This window comes from Bombyx mori, chromosome 14, assembly GCF_030269925.1.
Source record: "Bombyx mori chromosome 14, ASM3026992v2".
In the NCBI taxonomy this organism is placed as follows: Eukaryota; Metazoa; Arthropoda; class Insecta; order Lepidoptera; family Bombycidae; genus Bombyx; species Bombyx mori.
Genome location: NC_085120.1, coordinates 8,754,911 through 8,779,530, shown reverse-complemented (window position 1 = coordinate 8,779,530; position 24,620 = coordinate 8,754,911). Strand labels below are relative to the sequence as shown.

Below are 24,620 nucleotides of genomic sequence, written 5' to 3'. Positions count from 1 at the left end.
AACGTCCAGCTACCAGCTAACATCGGTTATCTAGAACGGTAATATGCTAATGAAAGAAATCTAAACCAAAATACTTTTTTTTTATTGCTTAGATGGATGGACGAGCTAACAGCCCACCTGGCGTTAAGTGGTTACTGGAGCCCATAGACATCTACAAAGTAAATGCGCCACCCACTTCGAGATATAAGTTCTAAGGTCTCAATATAGTTATATATAGTTTACTGGTGGTAGGACCTCTTGTGAGCCCGCGCGGGTAGGTACCACCGCCCCGCCTATTTCTGCCGTGAAGCAGTAATGCGTTTCGGTTTGAAGGGTGGGGCGGCCGTTGTGACTATACTGAGACCTTAGAACTATATATCAAGGTGGGTGGCGCATTTACGTTATGGATGTCTATGGGCTCCAGTAACCACTTAACACCAGGTGGGCTGTGAGCTCGTCCCCACGACTAAGCAATAAAAAAAATATAGTTATATACTTCGGCACAATTCAATTTAACGAACAACTTATTCGATAAAGCTGCGTTATAAACACCGAACCCAGCGGTAATGAACGTCGTAAAATGCGGACAACGTAAAACCGGTCAACCGAACGCTTTTTACGTGGACTCGTTAAATCTAACCGAGATAGGTATCCGAAACCTTAAATTTGAGTTACAAAATTTTCATTACAATTACATTTTTTTTTTGGTAACACCCTCTTGTTTGTTGCCCTCAATTAAGAAAAATAGTATTATTATTCGCCAATAGATGTCAGGAAGAGTTGATTATTGAAAACACGAATAAAACAACATTTTGCTGAATATAAATCGTAGCTAGATCGATTTATCGCCCCCGAAATCCCCTGTATACTAAATTTTATGAAAATCGTTGGAGCCGTTTCCGAGATTAGATTATATATACACTCGCGAGCAAAAGTTTGGAATCACTTACTTGAAATTGATTCCGCGCGATCTTGTGTACTAAATATTTTTTTGATAATCATAAAAATGAGATTATTTTAAAGGTTGAACTCTTAACTTTAAACTGATACCAAATTCATTCAAATCGAGCCAGTAGTTAAGGAGCTATTTCGGATTAAGTGAAGGAGGTAGGAAACAAAGGAAATATGGAAAAATAATGAATGCATAAAACAACAAAAATTTATAAATAAAAATTTTATTTAGCCTTAAAATTAAATGTCAGTACTTTGTGTTCCCTTCCCTTGCCCTAATAACTCCTCGAAGACGATTCTTCATAGACCTGATCAGCTTTTGAATTGATTCTTGTGGGATACCTTCCCACTTCTCAATCAACGCCGATTTCAGCTCATTCAGGCATGAAGGAGCAGAAGTTCTGGAACGAACCCTATTCTTCAGTTCATCCCACACGTGCTGAATAGGATTCAAGTCAGGGCTGAGCGCAGGCCAGTCCAATGTGGCGATATAGACTTCTTCGAAGTATTCAGTTGTTCCACGGGCAGTGTGACAACGAGCGTTATCGTGCTTAAGGAAGCTATCACCGGCATATCCCGCATAGGGAACGACATGTTCCAGCAGAATATTGGAAATGTACCCGTCCGAAGTTGACCGCCTCCTCGTCCCCCACCAGGCACGAAAACAAGCTCGGTTTTACCGTCGAAGGAAATGCCGGCCCACATCATACAAGAGCCGACCCCATAAGCCACTGTTTCAGCGAAACAGCACTGCGCAAATCGCTCCCCAGGCCGCCTGTAGACCCAACCTCTTCGGTCGCTACCATGCAAACACATCCTGCTTTCGTCGGAGAACAGGATTTGCCTCCATTGCTCAACCTCTCAATTAAGATTGGTACGAGCAAATTGAAGGCGTGCTTGTCGATGAGCTACCGTGAGTTTCGGGCCTGTGACAGGCCTGTTTGGAGTCAGATTCGCTTGCTTGAGTCGTCGACGAACTGTCTACTTGCTAGCTGCTACCCTACGAACATCTCGGAGCTCCTGTTGGACGTCGACACCAGGTTAATGCCGATTTCGGAGAGAGGTTAACACGATAAAACGGTCATTCCTCTCCGATGTGCCCCGGCGCCGTCCAGATCTTGGTCTCGGGATAAAGCTACCAGTCTCTTGAAAGCGCTTGCAAACTTTTGAAACACAGGAATGGCTTATTTGGAGCCGACGAGCGACAATCCGCTGGCTGAGCTCTTCTTGCAATAGGGCTACGATTTGTGCTACTTCTGTAGGTGTTGTCCCAATTGTCGTACAAGGTAAAGGGTCAAAAGTAGCCGAGATATGTACCAGTCAACGTGTGAAAGTCGACTGATAAAGAAAATCCGATAACAGGTGCTTTTATAGGGGTCAATAGGCCGCAACTCGCGACGTATCAAGCAATTGAAACACGTCTTTTTCGTTATTCCTTCACTTAATCCAAGATAACTTCTTAAATACTGGCTTGATTTTAATGAATTTGGTATCAGTTTAAAGTTAGGAATTCAACCTTTAAAATGATCTCATTTTTATGATTATCAAAAAAATATTTAGTACACAAGATCGCGCGGAATCAATTTCAAGTAAGTGATTCCAAACTTTTGCTCGCGAGTGTATATACATATTAATATACAAGAATTGCTCGTTTAAAGGTATAAAATTTTTTTTTTTTTTAATAAATAAATAAATATTTACTAACAATCACGCCACGTTAACTGGTCCCGTGATAAGTTCGTAAAGAACTTGTGTTACAGGTACCGGATATAAATGTAAGATTTTTATTATACACATACATATATTTAATAGACATCCATAACCCTGGAAAAGACATTTATATTTATCATACAAATATCTTCCCTTGGCGGGATTCGAACCCACGACCCCCCTGTGTAGTGACCATGTCACTTACCACTACACCAGACGACCGTTTCTAGATGAGTACTTGGCCGTGCCGCTTTGATGACTTTAGTTGTGTACACGGGTTGATGTTCTTAGAGGTTTTATTGCGAATCGAGAGGGCTGATGACATTTGTTCAGTCATAATTTTCGTTTAACATTTAATTTCGAGAGATATTCGAGTACATTCCTGAAGTTTGAAGTTACCCGTCGTTTATTTGTCTCGCCTCTTTATGTCAACAAGCCAAATGCTTTTTCAACTAAGACTTAAATCATGTGCTATCGAATCATAGTCTCGCAGGCGGGTACCAATTTTTCTAATGAAATACGTACTTGACAAATGCTCACGGTTTACTTCGACGGTAAAGGAATAGCATCGTGTAATAAAAATCAAACCCGCTAAATTATAATTTGCGTAATTATTGGTGGTAGGACCTCTGTGAGTCCGCACGGGTAGGTACCACCACCCTGCCTATTTCTGCCGTGAGGCAGTAATGCGTTTCGTTTTGAAGGGTGGGGCAGCCGTTGTAACTATACAGATACCTTAGAACTTATATCTCAAGGTGGGTGGCGCATTTACGTTGTAGATGTCTATGGGTTCCGGTAATCACTTAACACCAGGTGAGCTGTGAGTTCGTCCACACATATATGAAATACAAAAAAAAAATTGGAGCGAAAGGCTATTCGTTAAACGACATTTTTGGAAACCATACAGGAGAGCCATTTAAGGATTAAAATTGGAAAAGAAATTTCATAACAAAAAACATCTCAAGCTATTTGAATGGAGTAAACTTAATCGAAATACACATTAAAAAGATCGAATTGTTGATGCTAATACCAAATAAAATGCTCCTTTAATTATAAAGATAAATGTCGTGTATTAAGCGAAATGTCGCTAAAAACAAATAGCCTTTTATCCCTCGATACGAATACTAGATACGTCAGTTTGAAATATTAGTTTTAAGTTTTATCGGAACAGCCGTTACAGAACGCCTTGATGGGATAATGAAATCGCTTTATGGAATTATTTTTTGAAATTCACTTTTAGTATGGCGTTTCTAAGCATGTACGGGTGTACGCAAACGTCCTGCCTATTTCTGCCGAGAAGGAGTTGTGTTGCAACCATACTACACATGCATTATTTATTTTATTGCTTAGATGGGTAGACGAGCTGACAGCCCAACTGGTTTTAAGTGGTTACTGGAGCCCATACACATCTACAACGTAAATGCGTCACACACCTTGAGATATAAGTTCTAGGGTCTCAAGTATAGTTACAACGGCTGCCCCACCCTTCAATCCGAAACGCATTACTGCTTCACGGCAGAAATAGGCAGGGTGGTGGTACCTACCCGTGCGGACTTACAAGAGGTCCTACCACCAGTAATTACGCAAATTATAATTTTGTGGGTTTGATTTTTATTACACGATGTTATTCCTTCACCGTGGAGGTTAATAGTGAACATTTGCTAAGTACGTTTTTTATTAGAAAAATGGGTACCCGCCTGCGAGATTCGAACACCGGTGCATCGCTAGATACGAAAGCACCAGACCCTCTTATCCTTTAGGCCACGACGACTACATGATAAGCGAACTTCAGCCGGCACAGTTTCCATCGACTTCGTGGTGGTCTCATGGATGGTGTACGCTTTTTTATGTCTACAGGCGTCGGTTACTAACTAATAGGGAGCTGTGAATGTTATTGATATTCCACTGAGTTTCTCGCCGGATCCTCTCAGTGGGTCGCGTTTCCGAGCCGGTGGTAGATTCTGCGAAGCACGGCTCTTGCTAGGGCCAGTGTAATCAACAACGTCAGGTTTGAGCCCCGCGAGCTCACCTACTATTCGGCGAATCTAGAATAACTCCTCGAGGTTACTAGAATAGGTAGAAAAAAAAGTTATTGATATGTAGCCTTCTGATGGTTGTCTGGAAGAGATCGCTCTTAGTAATAAGTCCGCCTATTGTACCTTTTTTTGTATTTAATGTTTCGCATTGTTTCTTTTGTTCGTGTACATTAGATCATTTTACCGGTGGTAGGACCTCTTGTGTGTCCGCACGGGAGGTACCACCACCCTGCCTATTTCAGCTGTGAAGCAGTAATGCGTTTTGGTTTTAAGGGTTGGGCAGCCGTTGTCACTATACTTGAGACCTTAGAACTTATATCTCAAGCTGGGTGGTGCATTTACGTTGTAGATGTCTATGGGCTCCAGTAACCACTTAGCACCAGGTGGGCTGTGAGCTCGTCCACCCATGTAAGCAATAAAAAAAAAAACTGATTTTAGACATTAGACACGAATATTTTTATCGTCATGTAATAAATTCGCTTTTGTTTATGCAGCCGGAGCTTTATAAGAACGAGTTGGTTCGTCAGTCGTCGACTGATAGTGCCGAATTGGAATTCTGCGGGAAGCTACACTTCGCTTTAAGATACGACCAGGAGGTTGAGGCCCTGATTGTAAAGGTACGTGATAATAATAGTGTCTGTTTTTTTTTATTGCTTTTAAAGGTGAACGAGATCACAGCCCGCCTGGTGTTAAGTGGTTACTGGAGCCTATAGACATCTACGACGTAAATGCGCCACCCACCTTCAGATATCAGTTCTAAGGTCTCATTATAGTTACAACGGCTGCCCCGCCCTTCAAACCGAAATGCATTAGTGCTTCACGGCAGAAATAGGCAGGATGGTGGTACCTATCCGTGCGGACTCACAAGAGGTCTTACCACCAGTAAAAAGTCTGTTATGAAAGGTTTTTCAATAAATTATTTTGAACTGCATGTAGTAATTGCACCGATGCTATTCAATTCTTGTGGAAACTGTTACGATATGAATATAGATATTATGAACCAATAACATTAAAATTTATCGTTTTTTATTGTTTGTTGGTTGCTTGTTTGTTCAATTAGTGCATAGTTTTCGGGTGTAATACCATCAACGTAGGATGGTCTGATAGATAATTTTCATGTACCGAATAATGGTCCTTAGCTAGTAACGGTTAAGTCGAAAATAATCAAATAGTTACATATAATTAATTATTGAATTGTTTTAGATTTGATTCGATAGTATAATAAATAATAACTAAATAGCTGGGAGGAAATCACGTATGGTCATTCCGACTCAAATTAGGATTCCCCGTGTTATCAGTGACCGACATATTACATACTTATATACGTTTATATAAATACATATATAAATAATAAACAGCCAGACAAAGACCAAACTAAAACTGTAGTATAGGGTCGCAGCACATAAAATAAAACTTCCCCTGTTCTAAAATCTTCTATTCTAATAATAATAAAAAATTAATTAACACATTTATTACGCCTTGCTCATTTTTTTAACCGTATTCGCCATCTTGCTTTTCTATCTTTCTGTCTGTCTTTCTCTTTTCCCTTTTTTTCTGATTTCTCTCTTTTTTTTTATTCCTACCTAAGCTGATAGCCTTGAGAGGTTATTTCAGCGTAACCTTAACTAGTAGGTGAGCTCACGGGGCTCAAACCGGAGTGATGCTAACACTGACTCTAGCAAGAGCAGTGCTTCGCAGAATCTACTACCGCATCGGAAACGCGACCCACTGAGAAGATCCGGCGAGAAACTCAGTGGGCTGTGTCTAAGGGTTAATTCGCTCGTCGAGCTCTTCGTCGCGAGCGACGGGTTCGACGGGGACGGTGACCGGTGCTTGAGGTGCCTAAAAGCACCTTTAATTGATCGGGAGGATCCTTAATGACGTGTTTTAGTTTTCTCTCACTCACATCTTAACACTCCGTTCCGCACTCTGTCATATGTTCCGTTCTTACCAATCCTACAAAAGTGTTCATCTTACAAACGTTTTCCCGATGTGGGATTCGAACCCAAGACCCTTGCAGCACGGTCGCTAACTACTCCATCAACGAGTCTGTATAATATGTCTTAAAGTTTAATGTAAATTTGTACGTGATGAGTTTTTGTTAATGCTTTATGTATTATGCCTATTCCATTCGTGGGAACGGATTAATTATTATAAGCGCATTTTAATTACTACAACACCACTAGAGTTTTCAATTAAAATGATGATTAATAAATATCTTGCGAAAATATGATGCGAATATTTTGATGTGAATATTTTAATTTAATGCGAAATTTGTGTGAATTTTTTGATTCATCACGCTTTCGATATTTTCAAACATCTTTTTGGTAATTACAAATTTTTTTTATAGTAAATACGAAATAATACTTGATATTGTTAACTGTATGTCACGAACCGGTTGTTGATTTAAAAAAAGGAAATTGTTTGTAAAAAATAAATGTGCAAATGTAGTAAATTTAATATAAAAAAAACACTACTGATTTATAAGATAATGATTAGTAGCGAGGGTAGTTGAATTTAAAAAAAAAACGGAACTGGTGGTAGAATTTCTTGTGAGTCCGCACGAGTCCGCACGAGGTACCACCACCCTGCCTATTTCTGCCGTGAAGCAGTAATGCGTTTCGGTTTGAAGGGCGGGGCAGCTGTTGTAACTATACGGAGACCTTAGAACTTATATCTCAAGGTGGGTGGCGCATTTACGCTGTAAATGTCTATGGGCTCCAGGAACCACTTAACACCAGGTGGGCTGTGAGCTCGTCCACTCATCTAAGCAATAAAAAAAAATCGACGCCACTTGTTCCTACTAATATTGTACTAATCGCCTATTTAAATATCGAGGGATGAAAGGCTTTAAGTGGTTTAAGGGAAGTTTTTGAAACTTTACAGGAGAGCTCTTCTACGGTAGGTAGCAGCTTGGCACTGTCCCTCGCATTGCTGACGTCCATAAGCGACGGTAACCACTTACCATCAGGTGGGCCGTATGCTCGTCTGCCAGCTCGGACAATAAAAAAAGCCCATTAAAGTTTACAATTTGAAAAAAATATCGTAACAAAAAAAAAAAAAAACTTCAACTATTCCAATGGATTGAACTTAATTGAATTTCAATTAAAAAGCATCGAACCGTTGATGTTAATTACCAAATAAAGCGCACTTTTAATTACAGAGAGAAATGTCGAGTATTAAGCTTGTATATATTGACGTTTTTCTTTGCGCACAGAACTAATGTTTTCTTGGGGTTTAGCGGTTAGTTGAAAATAATGAAACGAAAATAACAGAGCCGATATTAAATTGTAAATGTTTCTGTCTACTTTGAGACATTCAATTTCCACAGATTGTCAGAACTGGGATCAATCGCCGAACCCTTTTCATTATAGAGCTGTAAAAGTAATATTGTATTTGCGATCGAAATATACGAAATGCGATCATAATCGTAGGTACTTCGAACATTTTTTGATTTTTTGGATTTTTTTATAAGTTTGTTTTAAAAAAATATTATTTCTGTTAAAAAAAAAAAAAAACTATTGAAAAGACTGTAGGGTCACACACATATACCTAATAATGTACGTGGCGTGTTACCTGGCTACGTAATGCAAGGTGTCGTCTTCACCATTCCACGCTTGTGGGAAAAGGATATCGGGACGACAGTTGAGTTGTAACGGGTTTTTTTTATTGCTTAGATGTGTGGACGAGCTCACAGCCCACCTGGTGTTATGTGGTTACTGGAGCCCATAGACATCTACAACGTAAATGCGCCACACACCTTGAGATATAAGTTCTAAGGTCTCAGTATAGTTACAACGGCTGCCCCACCCTTCAAACCGAAACGCATTACTGCTTCACGGCAGAAACAGGCGGGCCGGTGGTACCTACCCGTGCGGACTCACAAGAGGTCCTACCACCAGTAAAGTTCCACTTAGATAGCTATAATAAAACTGTATGTACCTATTGTATTTTCCGTAAATATATAAGCTGGGAGTTAGTAACGACTTTCATTTACAACAAATGGGCTCATCCTAAAAAGACTATAGATAATAAAGAAAAAAGAAACAAAAAATTCTTTGACTGTTTTTTCTTTGTCTATTAATATATTATTATAGATCGTTTTGTTATTACTTTTTAAAAAAATCGTTTTTTGAAGTGGCAGGATTTGATTTAAATTTGTAATACAGTCACTTAAATATAATTAATACATTTAGGAGTTTAAAGCAGCCTATGTTATTTCACGTGTAATTAATAAATCTATGAAGGAAAACATGCGACAGTCGCAGCGTCCCTGTGTAGTTTCGTTAAAATGGTCGTTCTGACAATCATAGTTGTTCACTTTCAATATTATTTTATACACAGTTTAACAATGGCTCGAAGATCACCGCTTAACAGATGATGTGATCCAAAAATGTAAATTAAAAGTAAAATTATTTTTGACTAGCGGCCGTTCCGGCTCCGCTCGGGTCTTTAACAAAAATTTAAACGATATTTGACGTTGTTTTATTTTTTAAAATAATAGAACGCTTATAGCGGCAAAACTATAATAGTGAGACATATGCTGTCGCAACATTCTTTGTAAATAATAATGTGTTCTACAAAGTCGTAGTACATTGTTTTATTCTATCATTAATAGTTTTCGCAGGGCATGCGATGTAAAGAATATTTTAGGTAATTTTTTTACACCTCGGGTTACATTATTGGAGTTTTAGTAAGGAACCCTAATTTTTTTTAAAAATGTTTATAGTCTATGTCACTCGGGAATAGTGTAGCTTCCAAACAGTGAAAGAATTTTTCAAATCGGTTCAGTAGTTTCGGAGCCTATTTAATACATACAAACAAACAAATCTTTCCTCTTTATAATATTATATAGTATAGATTTTTACCTCGTTAAGAGACGAAATTAAATATTTCATGTAGCGTTCAACGCAAACCCTATCGTAAAACAATGTTTCATTTAAGGCATGGGCTTTGAGACATTTCGCGTTCATTAGCCGAGATCCCAGCGGCTTAAGGACGACAGTATCGAACGAGTTCGTTGAACCCCACGAATTTCGTCGACTTTTATGAAACATCTCATATTTTATCCGAAGAGACTTTCGTGTGAACGTATTGTGAGAATTTGACTATGATGTACGAACGAGTTTGCTTGCTATTCACGATCAAAATAATGCAATAAAATATTTGTATTAAGTATGTAGTATGGCATAGCCGCATAAGCTTTTAGATTCATTATTCTGTTCAAATCTCGATTTGTAACCTGAGAATTTTATTAGCGCCGACGAAAATCGTGGTTGCAGAGACCTAACTTCGGGCATGGGTTGAAATCTCAATCGCATTACCCGCTGTCTTACTCTTAAAACTGAAAAGCTTCTTCTTATCCATATGCAACTTTAAGTGGGGTTGGAGCAGCATTTCCTTCTTTTCCATTGAGGACTATCTCATTTCTCCACTCAACATCTCCTAATACCTCTGTCAATATCCTCTTTCACACAGTCCATTCAAGGAGTCCTAGAAGAAGCTTTACTGCAGAAATTGGCATGACGCACTGGATGAGACGTTCAGCTCACGACCCGGGTGTCCAGTGGTTATCTGACTGATGATCGATGACGTATTTTTTATTTTAATACCTCCCAATGTTCTGACCAGGATAATCAAAATAAAACTGTAAAGTATTATATTATGTAGTCGGGTTTGTTGTTAAAGTATATTTTTTTTGTTTTTATTTTACATTTTTTTTATTTTTTTTATAGCCCTTATAGGCAGACGCTCATACGACTCACCTGATGGTGAGTGATCACCGTCACCCATGGACTTTAGCAATGCCAGGTGCAGAGCCAAGCCACTGCCTACCACTTAATACTCTTCACAAGCCTCATTTGAAGAAGGACATGTCATAGCGCTCGGGAAACACCGTGGAGAGGAGCTCACATACGATTATTATTTAAATGGAGAAATCAACGTATAATGAATGCTGCTACGAATGATTAAAAAGCAAATTTCAACTGAACGTTCAATAAATTTCTGTAGTCGCAAAATCAATTTACTTCCGCATGACGACATTTCTATAAAGCCTACATCGGGATTAAAGTTCGTTGAACTTTGATCTTCTGCAGTGAATGTAGCAATTTCTGAAAGCGGAACAATGAACGCGTTCGTCCGGGAGAAACACACCTGACAATGTTATTAAATCTCTGACATGGACCGTTCCAGTTATCCTTGAACGGTAGGGTTGTCCAATTTTCTTGATTAAATAATTCGAGGAACTTTTTTTTTTGCTGTCTTTGGGCAGACGAGTGTAAGGTACATTTGGAATAATTAGTGTTATCGCCGTGATAGTGTAATCGAAATTTATACGCTAGAATAGCCTCTCAAGGCTACCAGCTTAGGTAGGGAAAAAAAAAAGAAATTTATAATCAAAATGTTGTCTGGTTGAATTCTCCAAGAGGTCATAAGTAGACCTCTAGAGAGGCTCATGAAACTATAATACCACTTGTGAACGCAGGTTAGCTGTCAATATAAAATATTAATCATTTTTATGTTACCTTCGTTTGAGCTTAAGTTGTCTGATGCGTCTAAATAATTTAATAACCTTAAGTTCTATTTATTCTGTCTGTTGAGAAATGAAGTGTGATGTAATTCTGTTTGTCTACATTATTTCTTTTACGATAAATGAATTATTTCTACATTCTCGAACAATTAAAAAAAATACTAAAAAGTTGACCTCGACAACCCTACTATAAGCCGACGGCTGTAATAATCCGGAATCAGATTTAACATCCCAATTTCGCGTACCCTTAAAAGTTGAGTGAAAAATCGTGCGATAAAAAAAAAATCGATTTACTCCTTTTATCATTATTTAGACAGACAGACACGTGGGCGGGGTGAGTCAATAAGTTTTATCGAAAACGAGTTAACCCGGAGTATTTTTAATTTAAACAAGAAATCTAATTAGATTTAATCATAGATCAAGTGGTCAGGTCAAGTTTGCTATATTTCGTTTTGTGATTGGCATACGAAGACAAACTTTAGATATCAAAATCTAAATTTCACGGGAAAAATCGCATTCTAACTATAGGCCATGACTTGAACACACAAAGCTTAAATCTCAACACTAAAATGTAAGACTGCTTTGTGTCGAGCATTATCTTGAAATATTTTTTTTTCTGTGCGTTTGTTTGTCACTGAACTCCTAAACAGCTGGACCGATAAATCAGCCCGGCAGATGACGCTGCAGTCGGTATTTAGATTATTTATCTATACTACAACTAAACGGCTGGATCGACTTGAATGAATTTTTGTAAGACAACGTCTGTCGGGTCCGCTAGTCATATTATAATTGTTAATATAATTGTAACTATATATAACTATATATAATAACATATTATAATTGTAACTATAATTGAGACCTTAGAACTTATATCTCAAGGTGGGTGGCGCATTTACGTTGTAGATGTGTATGGGCTCCACCACCACTAACCACTTAACATCAGGTGGGCTATGAGCTCGTCCACTCATCTAAGCAATAAAAAAATTATAATAATAATAATAATAATCGAGAATTGAACGCAAACCAACGCAATTTTCAGGATAGCGAGTAATCCTTGTATCTCTCGGTCTGTCCGGGACGGTAGTCGATGCACGTGGAGCCAAAAGCCCCAGGATAAGCCTCTTAATGGGTAATTTTCTGAACGAAAACTCTCAGGATTTTTCACAGTCAAGTAAAGGTTTTATTCATTAGGGGAGTTAAATTAAGAAAAAAGAATAATCTGGCTTTTAGATATTTACTAAAAGCTGTTAACTTGAATTGTACGGTTTTTATGTGATAGGTACCATACAAAATCCCTAAAGTTTTTTTTGTGTTTCTTGATTTCGGGAACTGTAAACGTGTTTGCAATCGATAATTTAAAATAAATAATAATAATGAATTTATGTAAATTTATGTAATAATTTCATGTAATTATTTATATATGCATGATAATCGCATCTCCTTTAATATTTATGTAATGCAGACGTATATATTTTATTTTATTTATTATTATATACTTACCTATTATTATATAATTAATATAATTCCAAGTAACTATGATAACTGTATGTGTGAAGCTACATATATTATTATTATTATTCCAATATTTAAGAACAAAATTATAAAAAGTTGTTGTTGAACCTCAGCCTCAGCCTTGGTCTGAGTACTTGGGTATTACTGCCCTTGTTGTCTTTCTTTTGTTTTTAATTTTTTATTATTATTAATAGTATTATTAAATCTCTATTAATATATTAATGTAATGCATGCTGTGATTGCCTATAATTAGAGTTGCAGTTATCAATTGCTCTATACATGTCAATGTTATTTTATGTCTTACTGTAAACCCTGTCGGTAATCCTTAAATAAATAAATAAATAAATAAATAAATAAATAAATTATGTACGAATGAATATAATGGAATCTTCGTATTAAATTTTCACACACTTTTACCCTGTTACTCAATTATCATATTTACTTTTTCACATTTGAAGAATGTAGGGAGATAACCCCACCCGCGTGCCCCTTATGCGGGGGGACCTCGTAGGAGGTTCAGCCCCCGGCCCGAAAAAAAAAGGGAGATAGCCCCAAAAGTGCCTACATATTTCCACTTAGACTTTTAGCTTTTTTTTTTTTTATGATTGAAAGTTTACTGGTAGCCCGAAGGCCTTTCCAGTTTCACCAGGACAGGTGGGCGAGCAAAGGCTCAGCCAAGAGGGGTGGGATTTGCTAACAACTGCCCGAGCGCCTCCGAAGGAGACCTAACAACTCAAGAGCAATTGTTTCGCGAATGAATCTACTACCGGATCGGAATCGCGACCCGCTGAGAAGATCCGGCGAGAAACTCAGCGGGCTGATGCATGGGTTAGGTTGCACGTCGACCTCTTTGTCGAGTTCGACGAGTACGGTTACCGGGGTCCCTAAGCCTGCCCCTAGTATTAGAGCTGAAGGCATCTAATGCAAAGGTTATTGGATCTGATGGATCCGTAAGGACGTGTCTAGGGCGTCGACGGTGACTGGCTCCTGCATGATCAGGATTCGGGGAGTAGTCAGCGGCGGCAACGATAAGGCGATTATCATGACGCATAGCCTTATCGAAGTATCGTTCTGACGCTGACTTCATGTATTTCCGAATTGATTCGAGGCCCAGGTCGTCGTGTAGGTCAACGTTCCTCACGAACCACGGAGCCCCGACAGCTAACCTGCAAAAGCGGGATTGTAGGGATTGGAGGGTGTCTATGTGTGTGCGGGCCGCGTGAGCGAACACCACACTCGCGTAAGTCATGACGGGCCTTATGCAAGTTTTGTAAAGTGTCACCTTGTTCCGAAGGGACATTTTACTCCGCTTACAGATCATGGGGTAGAGTCTACCGAGAATAAACGCGGCACGGTCACGGACTGATTTTATATGCGGGCGGAATGTCATCGATGCATCCAGGGTAACGCCCAGGTACTTGACCTTCCTGGCCCAGGGTATGGGTTGTCTAAAGAGAGTAATCGGGGGTGTGAGATTCCTCCTCCTAATCCGGGAGGAAATCCGTGTGGAGCTTCCCCTCTGAAATAGCACCGCAGTACTTTTCGCTGGGTTGATGTCTATGCGCCATTTTCGGAACCACTGTCCTAGGGCTAGGGCTGCGCTCTGAAGCTTCTTCGCGATTAGGGACTTATTTCTACTAGAATAGTAAACAGTCGTGTCGTCGGCGAATAAAGCTAAATGGGTCGGCGGCGACCGGGGAATATCGTTGACGAATAAACTAAATAGGAGGGGTGAGAGGACAGAGCCTTGCGGGACTCCAGCTGTGAGAGGTCGTGGGGAGGAGCGGGTTCCCTCGACTCGATATCGAAAAGAGCGGTTCGACAAGAAGTCCCGTATGATGAGCACGAGACTATCCGGCACGCCCATGTTGAATAGTTTGAAAATCAAACCATTGTGCCAGACTTTGTCGAACGCTTTTGCGACGTCGAAGAAGAGAGCTCCCGTGTATAACGGTTTTGGTCGATTAAGCCCCACAAGAATGTGCTCCGTGAGGCGGTGCACCTGTTGAACGCATGAGTGATTTGTACGGAATCCGAATTGTTCATCGATAAGAATGCCCTTGGATGAGACGAAGTCTCTGAGGCGTTTGTAGAGCAGACGCTCATACAGTTTGCCTAGAGACATGAGGAGGCTAATCGGGCGGTAGCTCGTCGGATGATTTTTTGGTTTACCGGGTTTATGTATGCCGATAACGTCCGCTTCTTTCCACACCGCGGGAAAGATACAGTTCGCCATAGCGGCATTGAGAATAGATGCCAACATCACGATGAGTTGGACGGGTAGAAGTTTAATAACGCGGTTAGATATACAGTCGGAACCGGGAGCCTTGCGAGGACGTAGGTCTTTGATCAAGTCTTTAACTTCTATCGGGGTGACGGGTGGTAACGCATCCGATGGTGGCAAGGAGGCTCTGCGTTCTACCTCACTGTCTACTAATTCTACATGAACAGGGTCCACGGATTGAGTGCTGGGCGTGCACTGGGTTTGCAATGTATCGGCCAGCAGCTCTGCTTTTTCGTCATCATCGAACGCCGCGAGTCGGCCTGAGGGGCCTACGAGGGGGGGCATAGTTACTACCGTATCCGATTTAGCTATTTAATCAGCTACCTTAACATTATTCGTATGTTTGAAATACAAACGAAATCTTTGTTTAATTCAGAATTTATTGTTTTGAGGGTAACGCCATCTGCTACGCTAAAATTTTCCGCTTCCAGAGGCAGGATTTCATTTGTTAAATCCTTGTGGTCGCTACCAACTGCATATGACATTTGACAAGAGTTTCATGCATTGAATCAACCATGGAATAAGAACAGGGTAGTTAAAATGAATATATCACTACATAGTATAAAACAGCTTTCTCTGTCCCTATATCTGTCCCTATGAATGCATAAATCTTTAAAACTACGCAACGGATTTTGATGCGGTTTTCTTTAATAGATAGAGTGATTGAAGAGGAAGATTTATATACATCCATTAAATAGTAGGGAAATTAATAATAAATTACAGTTTCTCAAGCGAAGCGATGGCGGGTCGCTAGTTAAGTATATAAAAAATCATCCTATACACATCCTATACGCCGATCGCCTAGATATGATATGAGATCACACATTAATGTGATGCTATGAACTATCATTGTTGCGAACCTTTTCAGCATTGAACGTCGGTGGGGTGATGTCGATGAATAGTCTAGAAGCCAAAAGAACAGGCTTAGTCAGGAAAGTATCTTTAAATCAGAGATAATGTTAGAAAATGTAGCTTTTTGCAGAGACTAAAAACATAAAAGTAATTTTAACATAAAAGTGAATTGTAGTCTCTATTATATTTTTTACTCTGTAATTCTATTAGATGACAGAATTTCCGTAAATATTCTTTGTTGTTACGTCACTTATACAGGGTGTATTCGAGATATGTTTTTAAAACGAAAACTGGACCTAGCGATTCATACGCCAATGCAATTAAAATAATAATAAAAAAAACAAAATGTGTGCAATTCACACGTGGTAGAAGTGAAACCTTCCAAAATTAAAATACAATTATCCTAAACGTTTTAAGTATATGTAAAATTTTGTCATTAGTAAATAATTGTAAGGTAGCGCCCTCTGTGAATTGATATTTTAATTTCACGTATAATCCTAAATTAAAATTCACTACAAGAGCTTTCATACACACGTTAGTATTAAAAAAATGTCACAGATGGCGCTGTATTAAATAGTATATATATTTCTGTCTCATTCTTTGCTGGCTTCATCCTACACATTTTTGTATTTGTGTCTCTTACCTGTCGTTTTTTCCGTTGCATCCGGTTTGAAATCACAACGATTCTAAAGAAGTTGTCACTTCAAAATCATATTTCAGTCATTTACCTGTTCCACGGAATGAATCATGATTGAAAATTGTTACGTGATATAGTCCTGAAGAAATTCGGTGGAAGTCTGGTTTAACATTACCTTACTTGTTCGAGAGTCTTCAAACAACGAGTATTTGTGCACAGTATCTTAACCGAACAGTGTTTCCCGCTTACTTTGGGATCGCAATTTTTTACCCTACCCAGTACTTATCTCTTTTGTAACAATTGTACAAGAGAGATTGATGTAGCAGGGGAGTCACGACCCTCAGTAATGAGAAGAACGATGCAAAGAGGAGAGGAGAGCATTTATCTCTAATGCACTTTATTCATCGGAGTTGATTGGATATGCAACTAAAGCCGGCACAGAAAACAGTAAAAAATATAAAGATCTAATGACTAATGAATTTAGTAGTAGTGCTTTGGTATATTTAGTCAACGACGATAGCGATGGAGAGGCTCTTTTATGTGTTAATGATATTGGTAATGTTAAAGCAGGATGTTCAGAACAAATTGCGGATGTGGTTACGTTAATCAGTTAGTTTATGGTTAGCCACAACATATTTACCGAAACAACCAATTTAATTAAACCTCAGCGAACAACATTGAGTGTGAAGGTTTGGATAAATCCAATTAATCCGAAGTGGATATTAGTGGGATTGTGCCTCGTCACAGATGTAAGCGACGGTCCCAGTATTCGCAAATCTCAATGGAGATGTTAATTAATCATTATATAGAAAGATGGTGGTGATGGTTATGAAAATTAGAGTAGTGATAGGCGTCGATAACTTGGAAATTTCTGACATACAACTATTTTCAGCCGACTTCAGAAAAGGAGGAATTCTCAATTCGACTGTGTTTTGGAGTTTACTCCTTTAGAATCGATTTACATATATAGGCCCGGGGTATGAAAATTATGGGGACCAAAATCGTACTAGCATGTCACACGAAATGCGTTATGCGCCTGATTGGCTCCTGATTGCGTGATGCGTGCGCGCGCCAATCAAAATCGTACTAGCATGTCACACGAAATGCGTTATGCGCCTGATTGGCTCCTGATTGCGTGATGCGTGCGCGCGCCAATCAAAATCGTACTAGCATGTCACACGAAATGCGTTATGCGCCTGATTGGCTCCTGATTGCGTGATGCGTGCGCGCGCCAATCAGGAGCCAACGCGCGGCCGCGTTATTGCAGGTGACGCCGGGCTGCTGCGCCGGCAGTCCGCCACAAAGCCTCGTACTGATCGCGCGTTTCTCTCATTATTGTATTTTCATATATTTGTTAGTCGTTTGTTTTGTGTCTCGTTAATTTGTAATTTACTCGTTAATCTGTAGTGTATCGTGTTGTCGTAATATAGAACTATTTCTCGTATTGTTTCGTTTAATTTTTTATATCCAGTAAACTCCAGTCGTGCGTCGGAGCGGACACACACACTTTTTTTTTTTTATGTTTGTTACCTCATAACTTTTGACTGGGTGAATCGTTTTTGATGATTTTTTATTATTATAAAGCTGACGTTTACCGTGTGGTCCCATTTTGATTTAGTCCATTTCTGATAATAGTAACCATGAGAAAACCATATAAGTCCTAAATTAGCATTAAGTACCTGCGCGACAAATAGATGAATAACTCAATAACTCAATATCACGCCAACCGATTTCGGTGATTATTATTATGATGTATATTAATTTGTTTTGGAATATCTTTTTTTTTCTATTTGAAGTCGGTTTTTATTTTTGTTATATTTTATTTTTATTTAAGATAGTTTTTGTTTTTAAAATGATTGGGATCTGTCTTTTTCTTTTTAATCTTATACCATGTTAAGATAGGTCGGCACAGCATGTCTTCTTATACTGCATAAGAATTTGACATGAGTTTATGATCCGCTGCCTGCCTGACATCAAATGATCAGCTCAAATAACTTAGATCTATTTTACGTTTCTTATAGCTAAGTATATTAAGTTACAATTTGGATAAGAAGTGAAAGTTCTTGAAGAAAAACATTATAAGAAATTCGAAAAATCATTAATAAATAAAGCAATATTAATAAAATGTACAATTTTCTGACAAAACAAAGTTATTGTACTGAACGGATCTAATTTCTGTTCTAGTTTTAGTTATTTATTGCATAAATGGGTGATGTAATTGTTGGTTCGCCCTAAGTCTCGGGTGTATTCTATAACGGGTGCTCTAACCTTTTACACTACATGATTACTTCATTGTTGTTAAAAGGGTAGGACAAACGTTCTTTATAAACTAAAATTCGCTTCAATTCGCAATGATTTAACCCCCATTTTGTCGTGGATTCGTCCATCTGTTTACGGAAAAACATCGCACGGAAGATACGCTTTTTCCGAACAGCGCTTTGGTCTAAATTAAACCCTGGCATTTTAAATCTTAAATTAAAATGAACGTGTACACAAAACACGGTAAAACTATCTAACTGGTTTTAGTCTAAATAAATTTCCTATTACAGATCTTCGAAGCTCGTGACCTACCGATTAAAGACATGAGCGGTAGCAGTGATCCATACATCAAGGTATTCCTCCTTCCCGACCGCAAGAAGAAGTTTCAGACGAAGGTCCACCGCAAGAACTTGAATCCGGTTTTCAATGAGACCTTTCTCTTCAGGTACGTAGACATAATTTTTTTATTTTTAAATTTTGACAACCGAAATGCTTTTGATGTTGACGAAATCAAAGAAAGGTGATTTAAAAAGAAATGTTTTCATAAAAAATATTTACAAAGCATATTAGACTAACCAAGTTATGAAAGTGCAAAGACCTCGTAAATTAAAATTAAGAAGTCTTTAACAGTTCATTGAAAGAGTGAAATTTCGTGTAAGAATATTTTAGGTCGCAGTGTCTACTACAATTGAGATCGATGCTTACCGTAAACTTTTATAATATTCAAACTGTTGAATAGATACAAAATGTACATTTTCGGATACCCTCAATGGAAAATAAAGTACAGACACCGTCAGCTTCCAGAATGATTTAAAGGTTTGCTTTTACATTAAGTGGGCAGGTCTAGTAATCTTTTCTTCCAGTTTGATCTGTGAACTCCAACCCGGATGGTTCGTTGAAACCAGAGGTCGAACTGGTTATTCGATTTTAAGGATTTATATCCGACCTATCATTGCGAGTCATATACTTATATCATCAAGCTCAGCAAAAGTCTTAAGCTTATCTTATGTAGTTAACAATTTTGTTGATATGCAAATGATAATTAACACGCTCTGCATAATTTTCTGGTTACCAGAATCTATCGTAATATGATCAAATTTATATCGTTCGTACATCGTCACAAATATTTTACAACTTAAAAGAGAATTCGCTTTGATATCTTTGGAACTATCAGTTAGATTTTGAATTAGTTGGGTTGTTTGGCGAGTAAGTTTCATGATCATGTTATTCTAGGAAACGGTCGAAGCTCAGTGTTTGACTAGAGCGAAACTTAAAGCCACACTTAGTCCAATAATAAAATTACGTTCTACACAAGTGTACTGACTATAAGAGAATGTGTATTAAATTTGTTCAATTTGAAACGCACATAAAATATAGCCAGGACAAAGGATTGTAAAATATTGTACATTTGTACGTCTGCAGAGTCAATAGAACAGTTATATTCCACTGTCATCGTCGTTCTGCAATTGAAATCAAAAGTTATGGATACACTAAGTATAGATATTACTTTTAAATAAAAGTTTTGTAAAAGAAAGCTCATATATGAAAATTTATTTTATTGGAAGTTCGAGAGAGTGCTTTTGGAAATTCCAATTTTACCAATTGATAATACGGCATGAGTACGTGATTTTAATCATTTATGCATTAGCAGAGTTAGGCGTACATTTTTTTTTACCAAGTTACACTATGAGCAATGGTTAGGGAAAAGTTACTACTTCTAGGTAAAAAGACCAGATATTTCCCTGAAATTTCTTTTTATTGGGCTAACTGAATGAGAACGCGACCCTCATACAAAATTTATATTTGATAATAAAAAACACCTGTGGCACTCGGGGACTGCCGCGGTAAAACTATTGCATAGCATTTTTTATCGACTTATGCAATTATAATTAGACAATAATAATTTAATCTTAAAACAATAATAAAATAAGACCACGCTATGTTTATAAACATTAACAAAATCAAAACATTAACTGTGCCCTTCACACTCATAAGGTAGACCGCGCGAGAGAGAGATGGGCAGACTTTTCATGATGCGCATGCAGTGCGACGTCACGCGGCGCGCTTATTCACAAATACTACACAAGCGCAACGTGTGAATGTGTTGAACGCGAGCTATATGGCTGGCAGAGTGGGGGTGTTAGGTTTTATTTTCGTTACGGAATTTCTTGATTCGGTCGCCGCGCTCAAAGCCCGCGATAAAAGATATGCAATAGCTTAAAAAAAGATAAAATTACGTAAAAGCAGCGTATAAGATGATATACTTGACTCGTTTATTACATGATGCTTTTCAATTGATATTATAAAGGATTATTTCTCAAAACAGTGTACCGTACGAGGAGCTGCGCCAACGTTATCTGCAGTTTTCCGTGTACGATTTCGACCGGTTCAGCCGTCATGATCTGATCGGGCATGTTGTGCTGAAGGGACTACTGGAATCCGCTGACTTGGATCAGGAGATCGAATACACAATGAACATATTGGCTGCACCTCAGGTAAGATTTGGGACTACACTAATTTTAGTAGTTGGGAGGGGTTTTTTATTTTGCATCTTGGATAATAGGAGCTTGGTAAACAATTGCCCGACGTCTAGACTCATGGAATCTTTAAGAGTTAAAAGTTAGTCATTTTTGCATACTATTTGATCGTAATTCCTAACAAGGTGTGTGATAACAAAAAGCGCGTTGCTGTGAGACTAAGCCTTATGATCTAGCATCGTAGTAGTCTGGCTGGCTATTAATCAAAATATTTTGCCTATAGCTTCGGCGGCCTCTGTTCAATTCTTATAATTTGTCTTTTTCTTACTATTATGAACTTTGGCTCGTAAAACTTTATATTCTTTTAGTTCGTCTATTATTACGTTTTACTGATGTATTATTCTAGTTATGATGTAATATTTAATACAATCAACAATATTAGGTGAAGCGACTTTTGGGAATTTAATTTTGCCCGTTTATACCTGTTTTACAAGGAAATTACCTTCTGGCAGTTGTTACCCCATTATTAAATCTGTTGTAGAACGCGCAATAAAGAATGGAAGCACGTCGTGTCGAGTCTTTTTTTCCATTATAGTTCAACAAAGACAAATCGAGACGCAATGGTTTCTAGTCGGAATGGGTTGGTTATTTGTAAGAAAAAGATATTGCTCATACAATATTATTTTTGATGAAATTTCGCCGGAAAGCAAAATAAAGCGACAATCGTTCACACGTTGATATGTAATAAAACTTACATAATATATGTCCGACGTGTTTCTATATTTATTTTCAGTCCGAAAAGGGATACATTACCTAAAAATTCAGATGGATTTAATGAAACAGAATAACTTAATGTACTCACATCTACATTTAGTGATGTCTAAATCTACTCAATGTAGACCAGGTAGCCAGACATTTTGATTTTTTTTAAATGGCGCGTTAATTTCACAAGGCAATTGAATCTTCCACAGTTTTTTGACAGCATATAGTCAAAAATCACATGACTAGTTGTAATTGGTGAGCTTTAAATTAAAAAAAATACCAGAATGAAACTATCAATGCAAAATATGAATGGGCAAAGATAAAACAGTTTTCTCGTACGTTTTTGTATTGTTTAGTGGTATACGAAGCCATGGAGTGTTACCAATTTTAAGAAAATATGCATATCGACGCTTGAAAGGCAAACGGGACTAAGCGACAATGCGTGAACTTTACAGTAGACTAATTTAAAGTTGAAATACCTAAAAAAATATATTTTAATCAATCTAGCTTTAGGATTGAAATGATTTTAATAGACCTAGAAAAAAAATATTTTTGCGCGTCGTAGATCGTTATTGCCAATCATTTATGTGCAAAGCAGTTATTGTCGCTTAGTCACGTTTACCTTTCAAGCGTCGATATAGTTATTTTTATGTCAAAAGCAAAAGATAAAATGAGTATAAATGTTGAGATGTTAGTGATTTTTGAATTTCGATCACTGGGCAAACACTAGTACACACAAAGATATCTTATAGCTTTTACTTCTTAACATGTTATGTTAATGATGTCCGATTATCTATTTCGAGTCTTGTTGCACAGAATTGACGTGTTGACGTATGGACAGAGTTGACGCGTTAGCGTACTTTTTTTTATGAATGATGGATTACTGGTGGTCTGGAGGCCTCTTCAGTATCACCAGGACAAGTGGGCGTTAGCGTCTCAGCTGGATGTGCTTCGACTCGACGATTGATGGATACCATTTAATTTTGATCCATTGATATTAAATTACCTTAACATTTTTGATATTCATAAATTCCTGATAGGAGTTTCAATGCTAATTAAATTTACGGGATTTCTATCGAAACTGTGAGCGTCTGAAAACTTTAAAAATTAATTGTTTTGTTGAAAACTTTAAGTACATTAAATCTTAATGGTGTAACATTGTTACTCACGCTTCGAGCTTTGAGAGGGTTGAAAAGCTTAGAAATTAGTTTTTTTTTCTGAGAAATAAATTAATTATACATTTGTTTTCTAAGTTTTCTTTGATGGTAGGACAGCCTAAGGTTAGACGCGCAAACTTACGAATTATGCGATAAATGACTGGTGGTAGAACGTCTTGTGAGTCCGCACGGGTAGGTACCACCGCCCTGCCTATTTCTGCCGTGAAGCAGTAATGCGTTTTGGTTTGAAGGGTAGGGAAGGGTACCGTAAAAACGGAGACCTTAGAACTCATATTTTTGAAGTGAAAACTTCTTTAGAATCGTTGTGATTTCAAACCGGATGCAACGGAAAAAACGACAGGTAAGAGACACAAATACAAAGAATGAGACAGAAATATACATACTATTTAATACAGCGCCATCTGTGAGATTTTTTAATACTAACGTGTGTATGAAAGCTCTTGTAGTGAATTTTAATTTAGGATTATACGTGAAATTAAAATATCAATTCACAGAGGGCGCTACCTTACAATTATTTACTAATGACAAAATTTTACATATACTTAAGACGTTTAGGATAATTGTATTTTAATTTTGGAAGGTTTCACTTTTACCACGTGTGAATTGCACACATTTTGTTTTTTTTTCTTCGGGCTTCTGTAATCACTTAACACCAGATGGGCCGGGGGCTTGACCAACCACCAAACCAATAAAATAAAAATAAAATAAAAGATATTTCTCAAGCTTACTGACGGTAGATTGGTGAGTGATTTTAAAAAAATACATCCAAATATAATCTCTAAGCCTATACTATGTTATGTTACGAGGTCCACCTTTTCATATAATGATTTCAACAAAAGAGAAACGGTGACAATGAAACCGTGATACACCAAATTTCAAAAAATGTTTACGGCGTATTCTGGGGCCAGAATTTGGCGACGTAACGGAGGCTAATGTCGGGTAGCATTTTCCGAAATTCCGTACACAATCCTGTGCGAACGTTCGGTCGTTAATCAACCGCTTTTCTCACGATTATTCAGGTAACTTAATATCAGAATAACGAGCGCCAGGGCTGGGTGAACTGAAAATAAATAAAAAAAAAGTTTTAAGAGAAGTGTTGAGTAAGTTGAGTTGTGTGAAGTGAAGAGAGGCTAGTCGATCTGTTTAATGTCATAGATAATACACAGAAATTAGTTATAGATAAGCAACTCAAGCACTCAACAAAAATCATTACGGGCGTCGACAACTAGATGGCTTCGCTTCAATTAGTTTTTTCATTGCTCCTGTAGATGGCAGTAACATATTACCTATCCTATATTTTATTTTTTCCTATATTAAATTTTCGGAAACCACAAATTGATAGAATTTAATCAATTTGTCTATAACAAATAAAGACTTGTATGATTTATAATTTTTTTTATATTCCATATTTAGTTAAACAATAATTAAATGCGTTAATTTTAACAAAATAT

General features: G+C 37.8%; 1 protein-coding gene across 2 annotated transcripts in view; it reads left to right on the top strand.

Annotated features, from left to right (window-relative positions):
• LOC105842482 (synaptotagmin-10) overlaps window positions 1-24,620 on the top strand; it is an 81,524-nt gene that overhangs the window by 37,701 nt on the left and 19,203 nt on the right. For both annotated transcript variants that reach the window (XM_062672132.1, XM_038015368.2), the window contains exons 5-7: window positions 5,171-5,293; window positions 19,043-19,197; window positions 21,079-21,247. In XM_062672132.1, the coding sequence (XP_062528116.1) occupies window positions 5,171-5,293; window positions 19,043-19,197; window positions 21,079-21,247 (447 nt within the window). The remainder of the gene's footprint in view (window positions 1-5,170; window positions 5,294-19,042; window positions 19,198-21,078; window positions 21,248-24,620) is intronic.